General features: G+C 45.2%; 1 protein-coding gene across 1 annotated transcript; it reads right to left on the minus strand.

Moving 5' to 3' along the window:
• Positions 1-2,168: 2,168 nt before the first annotated feature.
• On the minus strand, positions 2,169-3,976 carry LOC114022534 (olfactory receptor 52N4-like). Its single transcript, XM_037889779.2, has one exon. The coding sequence runs from the start codon at positions 3,519-3,521 to the stop codon at positions 2,550-2,552; it is 972 nt and encodes a 323-aa protein (XP_037745707.1). The 5' UTR covers positions 3,522-3,976; the 3' UTR covers positions 2,169-2,549.
• Positions 3,977-16,896: the final 12,920 nt, after the last annotated feature.

The raw sequence follows: 16,896 nt of genomic DNA on the forward strand, positions 1-16,896 counted from the left end.
TCATTCTCACTTATTTACTTATCTGTCTTATTTACCCACTCCTCCCATTCTGATTAGCAGAAACTGCCTGCTAGATTTTGACCTTGCCTCTAAAAACCTGCTTTCCAATAAACTGTTAACTATGGAGTATTCTGTTTTATGAATTCATAGTGGCTCATTGCACATCATATGCTTGCAATTGTCTTGATCACATTCTGAAGCACACACACTTCCAATCCAGGGTAATGAGTCCAGTTCTCAAAAACCCCTTGTGATGGGTTCGGTCACATAGATCCCTTTGGGACTGTCACCTGATGTGCTGAAATCACCTAGGAGCTAGTTTTCCCTGCTAGCTTAGGACTTCAAGAACCCTGTCTTCTAACACAGACCCAGGGTCTGGGCCACGCTCCCAAAGCTGCAGGCTTAAGCTGAAAACTGCTCAGCAGGTTACGTGCCTCCAGCACCCAGACACCCAGTTCCCAATGGGATCCAAACCCCAAATAAATCTGTTGTACTCTGTGTAAAGCTTATACAGGGCAAATTCATAAATTGTCCTCCTTCTATAACACAGATAGAGCTGTCATAGAGCACAGTTGTCTGCTCCCCCAGGTATTAATCACTTACTCTGGGTTTATTAATAAACAAAAGTGATTTTATTAAGTATAAACAGTAGGATGTAAATGGTTTCAAGTAATAGACAGAACAAAGTAAGTCACAAAACAAAATGAAACAAAATACGCAAGTCTAAGCCTAATACATTAAGAAGGTTGATGACAAAGAGATAACTGATTACAAGTAACTTCTCAACCTCAAAGATGTTCCAATAAGCTTACTTCACAGACTGAACTCTTTCCTAGGGCCCAATCCTTTCGCCTGGTACAGGCCTTGTTAGTTCCAGCATGCATCTCAGATAGTAAACAGGGGTTTCCTCATGACTGGCAGCCTCCTTTGTCCTGCTCCACCTCCTTTTATATATTTGACACAAGACAAGAACCTTTTGTCTGTGCTTGTCCCACCCCTGACTCCTCCATGGAAAAATACAAGGATTCAGATGGATTCCAGTGTCATGTGACAGGGTCACATGTCTCTGAGACCTCTAGTCTCCGTAATACCTGGGTTGGCCCTCATGTACACAGAAAGGCTTGCAAGTAAACAGAGTCATTCACAGTTCATTGATTCTGAAGCACCCATAATGGCTTCCACATAATATGTTTACATCAGTGATATAAGTTTATGTCTTATTCTCCTAACTCCAGATATAGAAATAATACATGGAAACAAATGGGATGAACACACTTAGTAGATTACAACCTTTCTAATGGCACCATATGTAACAAAGCAGCCTCTGACAGGACACTGTTGAGAGTATCAGTTTAGGACAAATTGCTTAGAGCAGGGCAGCCACAGCCCAAGACTGTGTGTCCTTTACTATTAAGGCATATCAAACCAGCCAAACAGAGAGGATTTCAGTTTTACCCCACTGGATAACCAGAAGTCATACAAGCAATTCCCTCAGATACTAGGGTTGCCTTATATCACCACCAGCACCACTCCTTATGGGGATGAATGGTGATGAAAACCAATACCCCAGTAAAAGAAAAAAGGTTCTCCCGATCCCAAAGGACCAAGCCCCAGAACCAGGTCAATATACATGTCAGATCTTACCCACAAATCACACTATTGCCAATCCTTTAGAATCTAAAATCTAAAGGTTTATTCATAAAAACAAAGAAATATAGATGAGAGTTAAAATTGGTTGAATGGAATTAATTACATACAGTAATGGCAAAGTTCTTGGTCCAGGCTTATAGCAGTGATAGAATAAACTGTTGGCTTAAGTCAAGTCTCTGGAGAACATCCACAGCTTGGATGGGTCATTCAGTCCTTTGGTCAGAGCTTCAGTCTAGCAAAGTTCCTCCGAAGGTAAGAAGCAGGATTGAAGACAAAATGGAGGGGTTTCCAGGGCCTTTTATATCCTCTGCCATGTGGAAGGAAACCCCTTTGGTCTTACTGTGGAAAATCACAGCAGCAAGATGGAGTTTGGAGTCACATGGGCAAGTCACATGTCCATGCATGACTCAGTTTGCAGGCAGCAGCCATTGCTCACATGCTACCTTGACCATTCCCAGAAAGTCTCCTCAGATGTGGATTGGTGTCTCCCAAGGTCCTTTTTCAGTTAAGTGTTTCTTGATTGGGCACTTACTCAGAATAGTCCTTTCTCAAGAAGCTGACCAAATGCTTCACTGAGGCTACTTAGAATCAAACACATTGAGATATAAGTACATAGCTAAAATTCATAACTTCAAATACACAAATGATACACGCATACAGACAGCATTATCATAACCAGAAAATTACAACCTTTTCACAGACATCTTAATCTCATTTGTACAAATTTTTTTGCAACTATTGGACCTTCATTGCAACAATGATCTATACGGTCAATATATGTCAATAACGTCCCACCATACAAGAGACCTTCTGCATAAAGCATATTACAGTTACATCATATTCACATTCATAAGCATATTTCCATAAAGCATATGGAGTGCAATGTCACACCCCTTTTGTCAGGCCGGGTTAAAGTAAGTTGTCCCAGGTGAGCATATTCTGTAGGTGTATTTGACAACTTTGTCACGAAGTTCTTTGGTTTTAACACCATAAATGATAGGGTTGAGCATGGGGGGAATGACAAAATAGACATTGGCCAAGATGATGTGAACCTGGGGAGCAAAGTCATGGCCAAACCGGTGTACCAGAGTGGAGAAGAATCCAACAGGATAAGCCAGCATCATCACACAGATGTGGGCTGTGCAGGTTTTGAGGGCTTTCTGGTGAGCTTCCTTAGAGTTGATTCTGAGGACAGCCCTGATGATCAGACTGTAAGACAGGGCAATGATTGTCAGGTCAAACCCCATGACTACAAATGCCATTACCAAACCATAAATCCTGTTGATTGTGATGTCCCCACATGATATCTTTGCTACAGCCATGTGGTCACAGTATGTATGGGGGATAATGCGGCTGGCACAGAATGGAAGCCTGATTAGGAGCATGGGCAGGGGCAGAATGAAGAGAACAGCTCTTATCAAACCCACTAGCCCTAGCTTAGCTATTCGTGAATTGGTGAGGAAAGTGGTGTATCTCAGAGGGTTACATATAGCAACGTAACGATCGATGGCCATTGTCACAAGGACAGCTGAGTGCATAATAGAAACCGCATGAAGGAAGAACATTTGTATGAGACAGCCACCCACAGTAATGTCTTTCAAATTGAACCAAAATATCAACAGTGCTTTTGGAATGACGAAGGTAGACGTAGTGATATCTGTGAGTGCCAGCATGCAGAGCAGCAGGTACATCGGCTTGTGCAGGCTCTGCTCTTTCCCTACAAGAAAGAGAAGCATGAAATTTCCCAACAGGCAGATAATGTAGAACACAGAGAAAGGGATGGAAATCCAGACGTGGGCAGCTTCCATACCAGGGATGCCCATTAGAATAAATGTTGAAAAGTCAGTGGGGGTGAGGTTGAAATCTGCCATGCAATGGTGGAAGCGTTGATTGGGCTCAGTAAAGCTCAAGGTGCCTGTGAAGGAGAAAAAGGAAAGTGAGGAGGGTTACACACTTTATAACAAATAGTGCATTGAATATTTTATAGTGATTACCAATTTAGAAAGAGGGGTTGAGCAGTGATGTGGCAACATTTACAGATGACTCCAGATTACTTAGGTGATAGTCAAGTCCAGAGGACAACTTAGAGGGAGCAAACCAAGCCAGGACAATGGGCAGCATGATGGCAGGTGAATGTCAATGTCAATAGCTGGAGGGAAAAGCTTGAACTCCTCAAACACCTTACAAGGTTCGAATTTAACTATCTGAACTCAGGTCAGGGACCTGGGCGTCACGGTACACAGCTCTGTGAAACCCTGCTCACAGTGAAAGCATGGACAGAAACTAAGCAAAACATTGGGATCCAGAAGGAGTCGGGTGGGAAATCGTACAGAAAATACAACGCCATGAGATCTGACAGTCAATGTTTCACCCTCATCTGGACTCCTCTGTGTAGTACTGGGCACCCTTCTCACACAGGACTCTGCAAAACTAAATGGGTTCAGGCAAGGCTGACAAGAATGATCAAGGGCTCAGGAAAACTCTCATACAAAGAGAGGCTGAAAAAACTTGGATAGTTACACTACAAGGGATATGAATAAGAGGGGTTATGAAAAAGTCTATAAAATACTGAAGATAGAAAGATAGTTGAGGCCATGAACAAAGCAAGAATCAGGATCAGTTTAGACATTTACATGGATCGTGAGACTATCCAGTTATGATAGTTACATCTTCATAAATATTTTGGAAAGCCTATATCTCAATGTGTTTTAGGGAGCAAGCCAATCTGTTAGACATAGGGTGACACCCATATCATAGTCAAATCACAAACACCCCATCTATCTACTACTGGGTTTCTTACACCGCTACTCCCCTCAGGGCATGCTGTCCAGAGAAAGCCTAAATACAGGGTTGATACTGAGGTCTCTAGTCATTTAACCCTCTTTAAAGAAGGGAAGAAGGAGAATGTGGGGAGCTACATCATCACGCCAGTCCCTGGAAAAATCACAAAATGTAGGTCCTCAAGGAATCCATTTTGAAGCACTTGGAGGAGGTGAAGGTGATCAGGAACAGTTAAAGTGGATTCACCAAGGACAAGTCATGCCTTACCAACATGATGGCCTTCTATATTGAGATAACTGGCTCTGTGGATATGGAGAAAGCAGTAGATGTGATATACCTTGACTTTAGCAAAGCTTTTTATATGGTCTTCCAGAGTATTCTTGCCAGCAAGTTAAAAAAGTATGGATTGGATGAATTGACTATAAGGTGGTTAGAAAACTGGCTAGATCATTGGGCTCAACAGGTCTAGTTCAATGGCTCAATGTCTAGTTGGCAACCAGTATCAAGCAGAGTGCCCCAGGGGTCCATCCTGCCACTAGTTTCCTTCAACATCTACATTAATGATCTGTATGATGGGATGGATTACACCCTCAGCAAGTTTCTGGAGGAAACTAAACTGTGGGGAGAGGTAGATACACTGGAGGGTAGGGATAGGGTCCTGCACATAGAATGGAAGAATCCCAGGCACTGCTACAGGCTGGAGACCAACTGCTAAATGGCAGTTCTACAGAAAAGGATTTGGGGATTACAGTGAACGAGAAGATGAACATGAGTCAGCAGTGTGCCCTTGTTGCCAAGAATACTAATAGAGTATTGGCTTGCATTAGTAGGAGCACTGCCAGCAGATTGAGGGAAATGAGTATTCCCCTCTATTCAGTACTGGTGAGGCCACATCTGGAGTACTGCATCCAGTTTTGGGCCCTCCAGTAGAAAAAAGATGAGGACAAATTGGAGAGCGTTTAGCAGAGAGCAACAAAAATTATTAGGAGGCTGGAGCACATGACTTACGAGGTGAGGCTGGGGGAACTGGGCTTATTTAGTCTGCAGAAGAGAAATGTAAGGGGGGATTTGATAGCAGACTTCAGCTACCTGAAGGGGGGTTCCAAAGAGCATTGAGCTTGGCTGTTCTCTGTGGTGGCAGATGACAGAACAAGGAGCAATGGTCTCAAGTTGTAGTGGGGAATGTCTAGGTTGAATATTAGGAAACACTATTTCACTAGGAAGGTGGTGAAGCACTGGAATGGGTTACCTACGGAGGTGGTGGAATCTCCATCCTTAGAGGTTTTTAAGGCCCGGCTTGACAAAGCCCTGGCTGGGATGATTTATTTGGTATTCGTGCTGCTTTGAGCAGGGGGTTGGACTAGATGACCTCCTGAGGTCTCTTCCAACCCTAATCTTCTATGATTCTATGATTCTATCCCGGGATTAACATCAGTGTCCCAGTGGCCCACTGTTTCAAGCAGCTGCTAGCAGCTTCTACACATGAAAACTGTATTTATCGAGGCCCTCTGTGACAGAAGGACAGTTCCAATGCCCTGGAACTGCTTGGTATAAAGCAAGCCAGGACTATCTGTAGCACGATTTCCCTCAGGGCACGCTGTCCCGGACAAGGACCCTGATTGTCTTTTCTGGTATAACCCCGGAGCATTCAACATCCATATTCCCACCATATACCTCCCCTTGGTGGGGGAAGACAGAGGGCCCTGCACCCCAATTCTGCACTCAGCAGTGACTCTCAGCCAGCACTTGGTTCACACACTCATTTATGGTAAAACTACAGACATCCCGAGATGTAGTCCAGAGTTAAGTGGCCCTTATAGATTCATAGTGTCCATTATTTATAGAGCATCTGGAGCGTTCTCAGGAAGCCTCACCAGGTGGGAGATAAATTTCTCCTAAGGCCTATTGTTTTCTCTAATGGCTCATTGCCTAGAATAGCTATCTAGACAGAAAGAATCTATGCTCTTGGGCATTACCCAGATATAACTACGTTTGAAGTAAACATATGTATTCAATATTCATAACTTCAAATACAAAAATGATACATACATACAAATAGGATGATCATATTCAACAAATGATAACTTTTCCAATGACATCTTACATGACCCATCGTGCATAAAATGTATCATATTTATGCTCTAATCATGTAATGATAATATAATAACATCTCTCTGAACAATATGGGTTGCAGTGTCACATAAATATCAATAAAAAGAAAAGGAGGACTTGTGGCACCTTAGAGATGAACAAATTTATTTGAGCATAAGCTTTTGTGCTGTAGCTCACGAAAGCTTATGATCAAATAAATTTGTTCATCTCTAAAGTGCCACAAGTACTCCTTTTCTTTTTGTGAATACAGATTAACACGGCTGCTACTCTGAAACCTGTCATAAAGATCCATGTTTTTTTTCTACCAGCGAAAGGCCTAAAGTAACATAACAGCATCAAGAACAACAACTGGAAAAAAAACCTGAGTAATGGTTGTGACACCCAGACTGCAGTTCTGTGGCTTCTCATGGCAAAGACACCCTGAGACTCCTGCAAATGCATTTGGCGCCAGGAAAGGTCCCAGCACTGGCCTTGAACCAACATTCATAAAGAAAAAATTAATTTCAGCAATGCTGCCCACCTGTCCGTATACATGCTGCTCCCTGCCACACAACCACCATCACTGCCCGTCTGTCCCTGTACACCCCCTCCTGCCCCCACATCCCCTGGCACTACTCACCCCCCTATGTACACCTAATTCTCTGCCCCACAACCCCGAGTGCTGGTGACTTGTCCATGTAGGTCCCCATCCCCAGAACTTCCATCCCTGTCACATAGTGATACCCCTCACCCAGGACCAAAACCACATGACAGACCCCACAGCGACAGCTCACAGAAATACCAGCACAGACTAGGTTAAACTCCGTGTCTGCCTGCACCAGGGAAAAGGGGGAGATCAGCATGAACTGCCTTTCTGGGGGTGAAGGGAGCCCCAGCAGCAGCTCTGTCTGTGCAGGAAAGCAGAGGGACAGACTTGGTGGGAGGGAGAGAGAACGTGGACACGAAAAGGAGCCAGTGTGGATGTCCATTCCCTCATTCACAGTTTCAGGGCTCTGTGGCACTGTAATATGGATACTCCATGACCCTCTCTCCCCTGCCACACACACATATTGTGATTTCTTGCACCTCCCTGGTGAGATTTCCAACACTGCCTGGTTTACTCTAAGCCAGAGACATGCTCTTATCTTTACAGCCTTTTGGTGGTTCCCATCCTTTCCAGAACCAGAGATGCAGGGGCACAGAGAGAGCATACCCCTTTCCCCACCTAAAAAAAATGTTACCCTCATTGTTTGAACCTTTAAGCCAGTGAGTTTGAGATTTCATCAACTCTCCTGTCAGTTCTTCTTTGGTCCAAACGAGCTCACCTCCATAGAAGCCACACCACGACTCCAGTTGAAATCACTGGAGGCTCATGGCCAGTGTAAATCAGGTGGATTTAGGGTGAACTCCTGGCCATGTTGGGAGTTTTAACATGGATCTTTCAGCTCCTGGGTCTGAAAATCAGGGCTTTGGGTCTGGCTACAGAAAGCACTATTCTATTAGGGTGCTGAAAAAGTCTGAAGGAAACCCCCAGCTCATGTGGTGTTCTGAGACCGGGCATGAAAGATCAGGGTTTCAAAACACAGCAACCATGATTTTCTTCACTGGAAGGCCAGAGTGAATTCTTAGTGGCGCACTGAAGGCAGAATGTGAGACCAGAATCTGGCCAGTGTGTGACCCTTTCTTCTTGTGAACAGTCTGGTAACGTGGATACCCACTGCAGAGGCTTTGGCTGAACTTCCTAACAGGACAATGGCATTGCTGATTTGGAAAACTTGAGCAAACCAGAGGAAAAACCACACAGCTGAAAAAATGAATCTACTCACACAGATAGAAGGACACAGTAAGAGACAAGGAACAGATCTTAAAAAGAAGAATTTCTCTAAACTATTTCCAGTACATGTGTAGTTCCAAATTTACCAGGTAAATCCCTTGATGTTTCTAACAATACTAAAAAGATCAAGTTGCCGTGATGGTGAATTCCTGCCCAGATAATTCTTGACTTGAACCCTGGGACCCTTCCTGAGCCCTCAGCACTAACTTTAATGCAGAAACAGGCAACTCACCAAAATCCCACTCAGCAGAGAGAGGAAATCTCCTTACAGTGACATGAAGGCAGAGCCCTGAGAATCAGTGTATGAATCTCAAATATCTGAGACTCAGCATGCCGGACAACGACCTTTATGATTCGCCTGAACAGACCCTGTGGATTCTCAGGTTGGCCAGGACTCACTTACAACTCCCTCAGCCCCCTGAGCAGAGAGTGGGAAGAGAAGAAAATAGACCCTGGAAAACTTCAGCTTGAGAGCCTCCCCTGGGAGTGAAATGATTTGCCAATTCCCAGGGCTCAGATTCTCAGGGGAAACTTAGTCTTCCAAACCGTTCAGCCTAACAACTGACGATTGTTTTCTTTTCTGTGTGTAATGTACTGACATCTGCACTATGCGTGGAAATGCTGCCACAACACAGAAGACCAAAAATCATTTTCAGCTGATCACAGCAGAGTATCAGTGCATACCATCAAGGCACTGGTAACATCCATTCCATTAGACTCTGAAATTCACTGCCACCCTGTGGAGGCCAAAAGATGTGATCCTGAATTGATGCAAGCCAAATGGCATGGAAAAGGCTTTCTTCTCCTAGGATTATGGCATCAGAGTTACTTGCCAGTATCCCTTTGTGAGGTCTAAAGTGGATATACATATGGCAGCTCCCAGCTGTTCTAATAGTTCGTCTACTCTCTGCATCAAATAAGCATAAAATTTCATTAGTGTGTTGATCTTTCAGAAATCCAGGCAGAAACGGGTTGTGCTAACCTGTGTCAGAAGTAGTACCAGGGGACTTCTCCACTCACTGTGTGATTCCTTTACCACTCCCAGAGCCAGAATGACCTGGAGTTCCTCTCACATTTTGTCCCACATTGTATGAAAGAACAGCCTTGGAATTTCACTAATCTGTTGTCCTATGGTGGTAGTTTAGGTAGCTGTGCCCTGCCAGGGTGAGAACATGGTGGGAAAGGAGTCAAACAACTGCGACATCTGGATCTTTTGTTTGGGATAAAGACCCTCCCCTGTGCTTGTGTCACAGGTGCCTGGAGGCTTAATGTGGGTTCCGAAGAGTATGAGTGTGACACATTTTCACCCTCAGGGTGCAGTCTGAGAGCCGAGGGAACTGCTGCACCCCTCTAGCCACCCAGCTAGGTTGGCCCTTTTTCACACTGCTTTGTTCACACAGTTTTTTCACACTGCAGCCGATGAAGTGAGCTGTAGCTCACGAAAGCTTATGCTCAGATAAATTGGTTAGTCTCTAAGGTGCCACAAGTCCTCCTTTTCTTCTTACTGATTTGTTAGTGATTCATCCTCTCCCGACCCTGTTATCACCCAACACGACAGCAGATGGCACCACACACCCAAATGAGCTATCTGAGGGCTTACCTAAGCCACCAAAACACAAAAAGTAGACACCAGCCAATTTGCCAGCTCCCCAGGCTCACATCTCTGACTGAAGTATAAACGCAGAATTATACTGTCTTGCATTTGTAGCCCACAGTCCAGTGTGCTTCAACTGCAGCCCTGGGAACTACAAGTTTTGGACTACAAACTGCAGCATGCTGTGAGAACTTCCTGGTTCCTGTCAGGATGTACCTCTGCCCCAGCCTGGGGTCTCAGAATTGACTGGGCCAGGAGCACATAGCAGCCAAGCTGAGAGGAGGCTGCTGGACTGTGATCCTGTTCTATGTTCTTTACAGAATAAAGCCATTTCCTGGTGGTTTACCTGAATGGGTCTGGTCTGAGGTGAACACAAATTGACACACAACGCAGAGCACACAAATGAGCCTCAAGCCCAGTTCCCTAAAGTTGTGTAAAAAGTCACAAGCAGGCTTCCCCTATCTCGAAGAACCTCATACTGGGCCAGTGAGGAGGAGTGGGGGCTACACGTTGTACAGGAATCTGTACAATGTAAGCTCATGAATAGAGTTTTCCCTCCCCTCAATGTGGGAAGGATATGCAACAAGCCTGTGTTAACCAAGCTGAGATTTTCCCCAGACACTTCTCTCAACAGATGACTGATTTAGATAAAACCAAAACAAGTTTAAATACAGAAAGAGAGATTGTAAGTAACGATAATTGATAGCAAACAGATCAAAGCAGACTACCTAGTAAATAAACCAAACAGCAATCTAAGCCTAAAAGGCTACCTAGATTGAATATGAATTAGTAATTTCTCACCCTGGCTGGTGATACAAGCAGTCTACCAGATTTCCACACACAGGCTAGAATCCATTTAGCCTTGGACCAGCACTTCCCCCAGTTCAGTCTTTGTTCCTCAGCTGTTTCCAGGAGTTCTTTTGTGTGGGGAGTGAGGCCACTGGATTTTGTCACACCCCACCTTATATAGATTTAACATATGGGGGGAATCCTTTGATCCAAACCAAGTTCCCAGTCCAATTTGTGGAACAATACAGATACCTAAAATGAAGTTCGGTGTCGTGCTTTGGTCACATTGCCTTGCATGCGCTGCTGAGTGTTAGTGGCCATTATCCATAGGCTGTCTGGAGCGTTCTCAGGAAGCCTCATCGGTAAGGAGATAAATTTCTCCTAAGGTCTATTGTTTCCTCTAATAGCCCATTAACCAGAATAGGCCTTCCAAACCCCTTCAGACTGAAAGCGTTTTGGCTAGTGGGTGTCACTCTGGTGTAACTGCATTTGAAATACTGATACATAGTCAACAGCTGTCAGTAGTAGCCGTGTTAGTCTGTATCAGCAAAACAACCGAGGAGTCCTTTTGGCACCTTAGAGACTAACAAATTTATTCAGGCATAAGCTTTTGTGGGCTAGAACCCACTGCATCAGATGTATGATGAAGTGGGTTCTAGCCCACAAAACCTTATGCCCAAATAAATTTGTTAGTCTCTAAGGTGCCACAAGGACTCCTCGGTTTTTTTATAGTCAACAGCAAATCATAACTTTTCCAATGACAGCTTATAAGACATATCTTGTACAAAATGTATTATATATGTCAGAATTATATCATAATCATACAAATAAGAAGAATATGGGGTGCAGTGCCACACAGTGGGGTTATGAGGAGGATCCCCTCTGTGGCTTTTAAAGATTCAAATGATAGCAATAAAGCACATTAGAAAACACGATCCCAGTTATGCATACAACATGATAGGATGTAAATTAGCTGTTACCACTCAAGCAAGAGATCTTGGGGTCATCGTAGATAGTTTTCTGGAAACATCTGCTCAGTGTGCAGCAGCTCTCACAAATGTAACAGAATGTAAGGAACCATTAGGAAAGGGATAGATAAGAACACAGAACATATGATGATGCCAGTATATAAATATAACACACCATGCATACTGTATGCAGTTCTGGTCACCTCATCTGAAAAAATAATCTTAGAAATGGAAAAGGTACAGAGAAGAGGAACAAAAATGACTAGGGTTATGGAAAAGTTTCCATCTGAGGAGAGATTAAAGAGAATGGGATTTTTCAGCTTGAAAAAGAAACAAGTAAAATGGGATAAGATACAGATCCATAAACTCATGAATGGTGTGGAGAAAGTGAATATGGCAGTGTTGTTTACTCCTTCACCCAAGGAAATTAATAGGTAGCAGGATTATAACAAAGAAAAGGAAGTAGCACACATAACAGACAGTCAACCTGTGGAACTCTCAGGGGATGTTGTGAAGGTCAAAAGAGTAATGGGGGTAAAGTAAAAGAACTAGAGAAGTTCATTGAGGATAGGTCCATCAATGGCTGTTAACCAAGATGTTCTGGGATGCCACCTCCTGTTCTGTGTGTCCCTACCCTCTGACTGCCAGAATATGGGAGTGGATGACAGGAGATTGATCCCTTCATAATAACCCTCTTCACAGAGTCTTGTGGCCATTTCTTAATTGAAGAATGTATTGGAGTATGTCCATCGCCAGGGGTCTTTGTTCTTCAATGTTTCTCCAAGCAGGTCTAGAAAGCCTGGAGGCTGCTTCCCAGACAGCACTTCAAAGGGGGAAAACTTGGAGGCATGAGGCACCTTCCTGATAGCAAAAAGCAGGTTGTGGAAGAGTCGGTCCCAATATTTGGAATCTGAGGCTACACACTTCTTTAGTGTCACCACTAAAGTTCTGTGAAATCACTCTACCAACCCACCAGTTTGGAGACGGTAGATGAACATTCTTAATGTCTTTACCCTCAGTAGTCCTTGATCAATATGTATTTTGGGGGCATCACTACTCAGGAATAGAATTTCATAAGCTCATTTGGTTCATACCCAGGGTGCTAGGACTATGACAAGAGGGCAATAAACCTGGCTGGGTGCTATGGGAGGCGCATATCAAAGGCAAGGGAAGGCATTGCCTTTCCACACGGCTTTGCTGGGGCTATGATGGCTCTGCCTCTTCCCCTCCCTGCCTTCCACACTTTGGATGTTTTTATTATAGTTAATGCAGATTGTGGGGTAGCTGGGAAGGCTGAGTAGCAGGTAGTGAGTGGCAGCTCACATTTCAGTCAGGTACACTTTCCCAGCTGCTGGCCTCTTTCTCATCCCCCGTCCCAGCTCCTTGGATTGGCTAAATGGGCTTTTTCCTCGCTTCCCCCCCTGCCCTCTCCCTGCTTGGGTGGCCCCAGCCCCAGCTAGTGAGTCCCCTGTCTCTGCTCAACTTCCCCCCTGATTGCTTTGTGTGAGGTTTCCTCTTCTCCCCTCCCTCATTCTCCCAGCCCAGCTGCTGCTCTCTGGCAGCAGATAGGGACTTAATTAGCCCATGCCTCATTTTCTCCATCCAAAAAACAGGGATAATAATACATGCCTGCCTCACAGGAGTTTGTGTAAATTCTTTTTTTTTTTTTTTTTTTTTTTGGTTAGGTGCTTTGAGGTCATCAGATGGAAAATGCTTAGAAGTGAAATTTTGCAAAGTGTTTTTGACAATTCCAAAACCTTTATGCTTCATTCATACAGTAGGCACTCCTCCTGCATCACAGGAGAATTTCAATTTTGGACTTTATGGGACTCTTCCTCCTCCCACTTGTGTGATACTGGAGCAACTTACCAGAAGGGGGTGGGGGAGCAGGGCCTGCCCCCATCAACACTTGCAGGAGGGCTAGACAAAGATGCAGGTAGGCCAGCCAGCCTTCTGCGCTGTGTGCAGTCAGTCAGGGTGCTGCAGGGAGGGCCAGATCACTTGTGGTAGCAGGCACCCTATGCTGCAGCTGAAAAACAAATGGCCTGGAGGAATGGAGCCCCCCCACACCTGGGCCAGAGCGCTTCAAAGCGTTCCCACGGGGAAGCAGTGGGACTGGGGCAATTAGGATTTTTTACTTGTTCAAATTTTGCACTGGGCGAGCAGGGGGACCCCTTGGCGAGGAGAGCTTGAGCAGCGGGAGACTGCGGGGAGAGGGGTATGGCGGGAAGGAAGGGGGGCACAGGGAGGAGGGATGTGGAGGCGGTGACAGGGAGGAAAGGAGGCATTGGTTGGATAAGACTCAATTCTTTTCTGTGGATGGGAGATTACATTTGCCTGATGGCCAGTTTCTCATGCAAGTGGGGCTGGAGATTTGGTTCCTTCACCTCTGGGGATATAGGGTCTGCCGGTCTGGTACCTAAAGCTGGCAGTGTCACCATCATGCTGCCTCAGTAGTGGGGCTTTTTGCCTTCTTGTTTCTGTGAGCTGAGTGGGTATTATTTTTGTTAAAGTAGCAGCCAGTCTTTATTTTACTGCCAGATGGCATGTCCCTTGGCAGTTCTTCTTCCTTGCCTGAGGTGCTTACTGCTGCTGAAACAAAAAACACAGGACGCGTTCCAGCTTAGTTTGTGTGAAGAAATGAAAATGAGGTGGCAGCTTTTGCAGTCTGATTCCAGCCATTTTCTTCCTGTCAGGGTGCAAATGCCAGCTGAGGGTGAGGCCTGACCCCCTTTTTTTACTGTGTGAAGAAAGGAGAGAGTTTTGTCAATTAGCTTTAACTGCTACCTGTCACTATATGTACCCCAGGATCAATGAGAAGGGGTCTCAGGGCACTTTTAAAGGCCTTTTTGGAGCCTGACTGCATGTCAGCTATCAGGGTATATCAAAAAAAAACCTGGCTGGCATTTTTTTTATTCCCAAATGTAGTGCTTTTAATTAGGTACCTTCTGCATGTCCAGTCTTCACAAACAACATCTTGCACACAGTGGAACACATGCTCCATTTTCTTTAGATAGAAATTGCAGAAAAGTGGAGGGTTTTTTCAAATATAATTTGCTTCGGTTCCGGGATTTGGCTGGAAGATGATTCACACGTGGTGAGCGGGGGGAGCAGGGACAGTATGTTTGTTACTGAACCGTTCCTGTCGTCATTCTTTATGAGCAACATCGAGGTCTGCTGAATGAGCAGGCTGCCTTGTCTGTGAATACTGATAACACTGGAGCTCCAAGGACGGAAGCACTGAGCAGCCAATACAGCGTTACTGAGGCAACGACATTCCAGCCTTCAGCACGAAACAACGGCCGGCTGACACTCTGAGCCCAGGGGTGAAGAACTCTACGGTCTGGAGCAAGTCAGGGACTGTTGTGCCTCCTGCCCAAAATTTTGCCACTGCCTCAGTCACTGGGGTTCCACCACTTCCCCGTTCACCGCAGCATGTTGTTCAAAGGCCTGAGTAAGGATAAGATTATATCACGGAAGTCATGGATTCCGTGCCTTTCAGAGACCTCCCTCACATTTTCCACATTAGCTACAGCAGATGGTGGGCTGGAGGGCCTTCCCCCATCCTGAAGCGGAACCTCCCTTGCCTCGCTAAACCCTCGCTAAATTTTATGTTGTATGCTTTTCTCCCATTGTCACAAAATGATCCATTTCTAATGTAAGCTTTTCCCACTGTAAGTGTGCTGCTGGTAATCTTTTACGTTTGTTTTAAATACTTGCAGGGAAACCACACGACCCACACAACAGACATCTGATGTGTCACAGTGACTAAAAGAGCCCTGTGCAGAACTAGAGCAGAGCCTCACAGTGCCCTATGTGGTTGCAGCTCCTGCTGTCAGCCTGGACTCCCGTGGGCACCCTATGATGACTGGGGCTCCAGCTGTCCCATTTACCCCCTCTCCAGGGTCTATACATCCCTTCTGCGTGAGTTGCCCTGCAGCAGCCTTTGACTGACAGCCAGGGCTCCTAAAATGAAACCAAACCAAACCACACAGCTTGTGCCTCCCTTTACACATTCCTGCACATCCCATAGTTTGAGAACCACTGCTGTAAACAGATCTGAATGAAAGCAACTCTCCGGGAAAAGCATGAGAAATATCTGTTGGAAACACTGGCCAGGTTTTCAGCTCCTTCATACTGATCCTCTGCACTTGCAGAATTAAGTGTATTTTGCTGAATGGCACTGAATTGAGGAGCTCCCCGCTGCAAGCTTTGAAAGCAATTGGAAAGTTGTGCATTTATTATACCGAGACACCTGTAAATCATGTTAACTTTGAAAAAAAAACTTTCTGAGTCAGCAAGTCTTTCACCTTGTGATAGCCATTGCTCAGGGTTGGTTGTCAGGAGAATGCTATTTAGTGGTCAGGACGTAAGCCTGTGATGTGCAGGGGGATTATTGGTAGAGGAGCCCCTGCCTTCCCACTCCACTGGGCTTTGACACAGAGACCTTTGTAGTCTATCAGTGCTCTGACTGCCGGGGATGAGAAGGCAGAATGGATGGGTGTGTGACTGTGGAATATGGGGAGACTGGGCCAAGTGCCAGAATCTCCCCCGGCATGCAGATCGAGGCCCCACCCCCTATTCCATCCCCCTTTCCCCATGTCCCCCGCAGCCCACCACTCTCGGAGTCCCTCCTGTCCTCCACCACCCTTTCCCCGTGCCCCCACACCTGCTGTTCACCGAGTCCATCCACCCTCTCCCAGGACCCCCACCATTTGCCGAGTCTCTCCATCCCCATGTGAGCAAGTGTTAAATTGATTGAAAGGGCACTTGCATATTTACTGAGCAGTCCATCAATGCCCTCTGGATCACATTTTAGCCATGCATCTACCCTTTTAGCTGTGTCCATTGACTAGGATGAAAACCTGTGATTCCATTCACCTAATAGTGCATCCCACGCAGGAAAATACAACGGTCTGCCCTATTTATCTTTAGCACTCTCATTTTTGTCTGGCTGATATTCACATTGTCCGAGTGTGCTTGTAATAACTGAACAGATAAGGAAGGCTGTTTTTTTCACAGGTTGTTTGTGAGCACAGTCTTCCTCTGTGCTGGGATAAGAAGGACATCATGCAGCTTACAGTACTTCTGGGCTTCCTCCCAAAGAGCTTCCAACTTGGCCTCATTGCAACTGATCCTCCACTTGGTAAGGTAACTCCCATCTTTTCATGTGATAGTATATTTATACC

This window comes from Chelonia mydas, chromosome 1 (assembly GCF_015237465.2).
Source record: "Chelonia mydas isolate rCheMyd1 chromosome 1, rCheMyd1.pri.v2, whole genome shotgun sequence".
Lineage (NCBI taxonomy): Eukaryota > Metazoa > Chordata > Testudines > Cheloniidae > Chelonia > Chelonia mydas.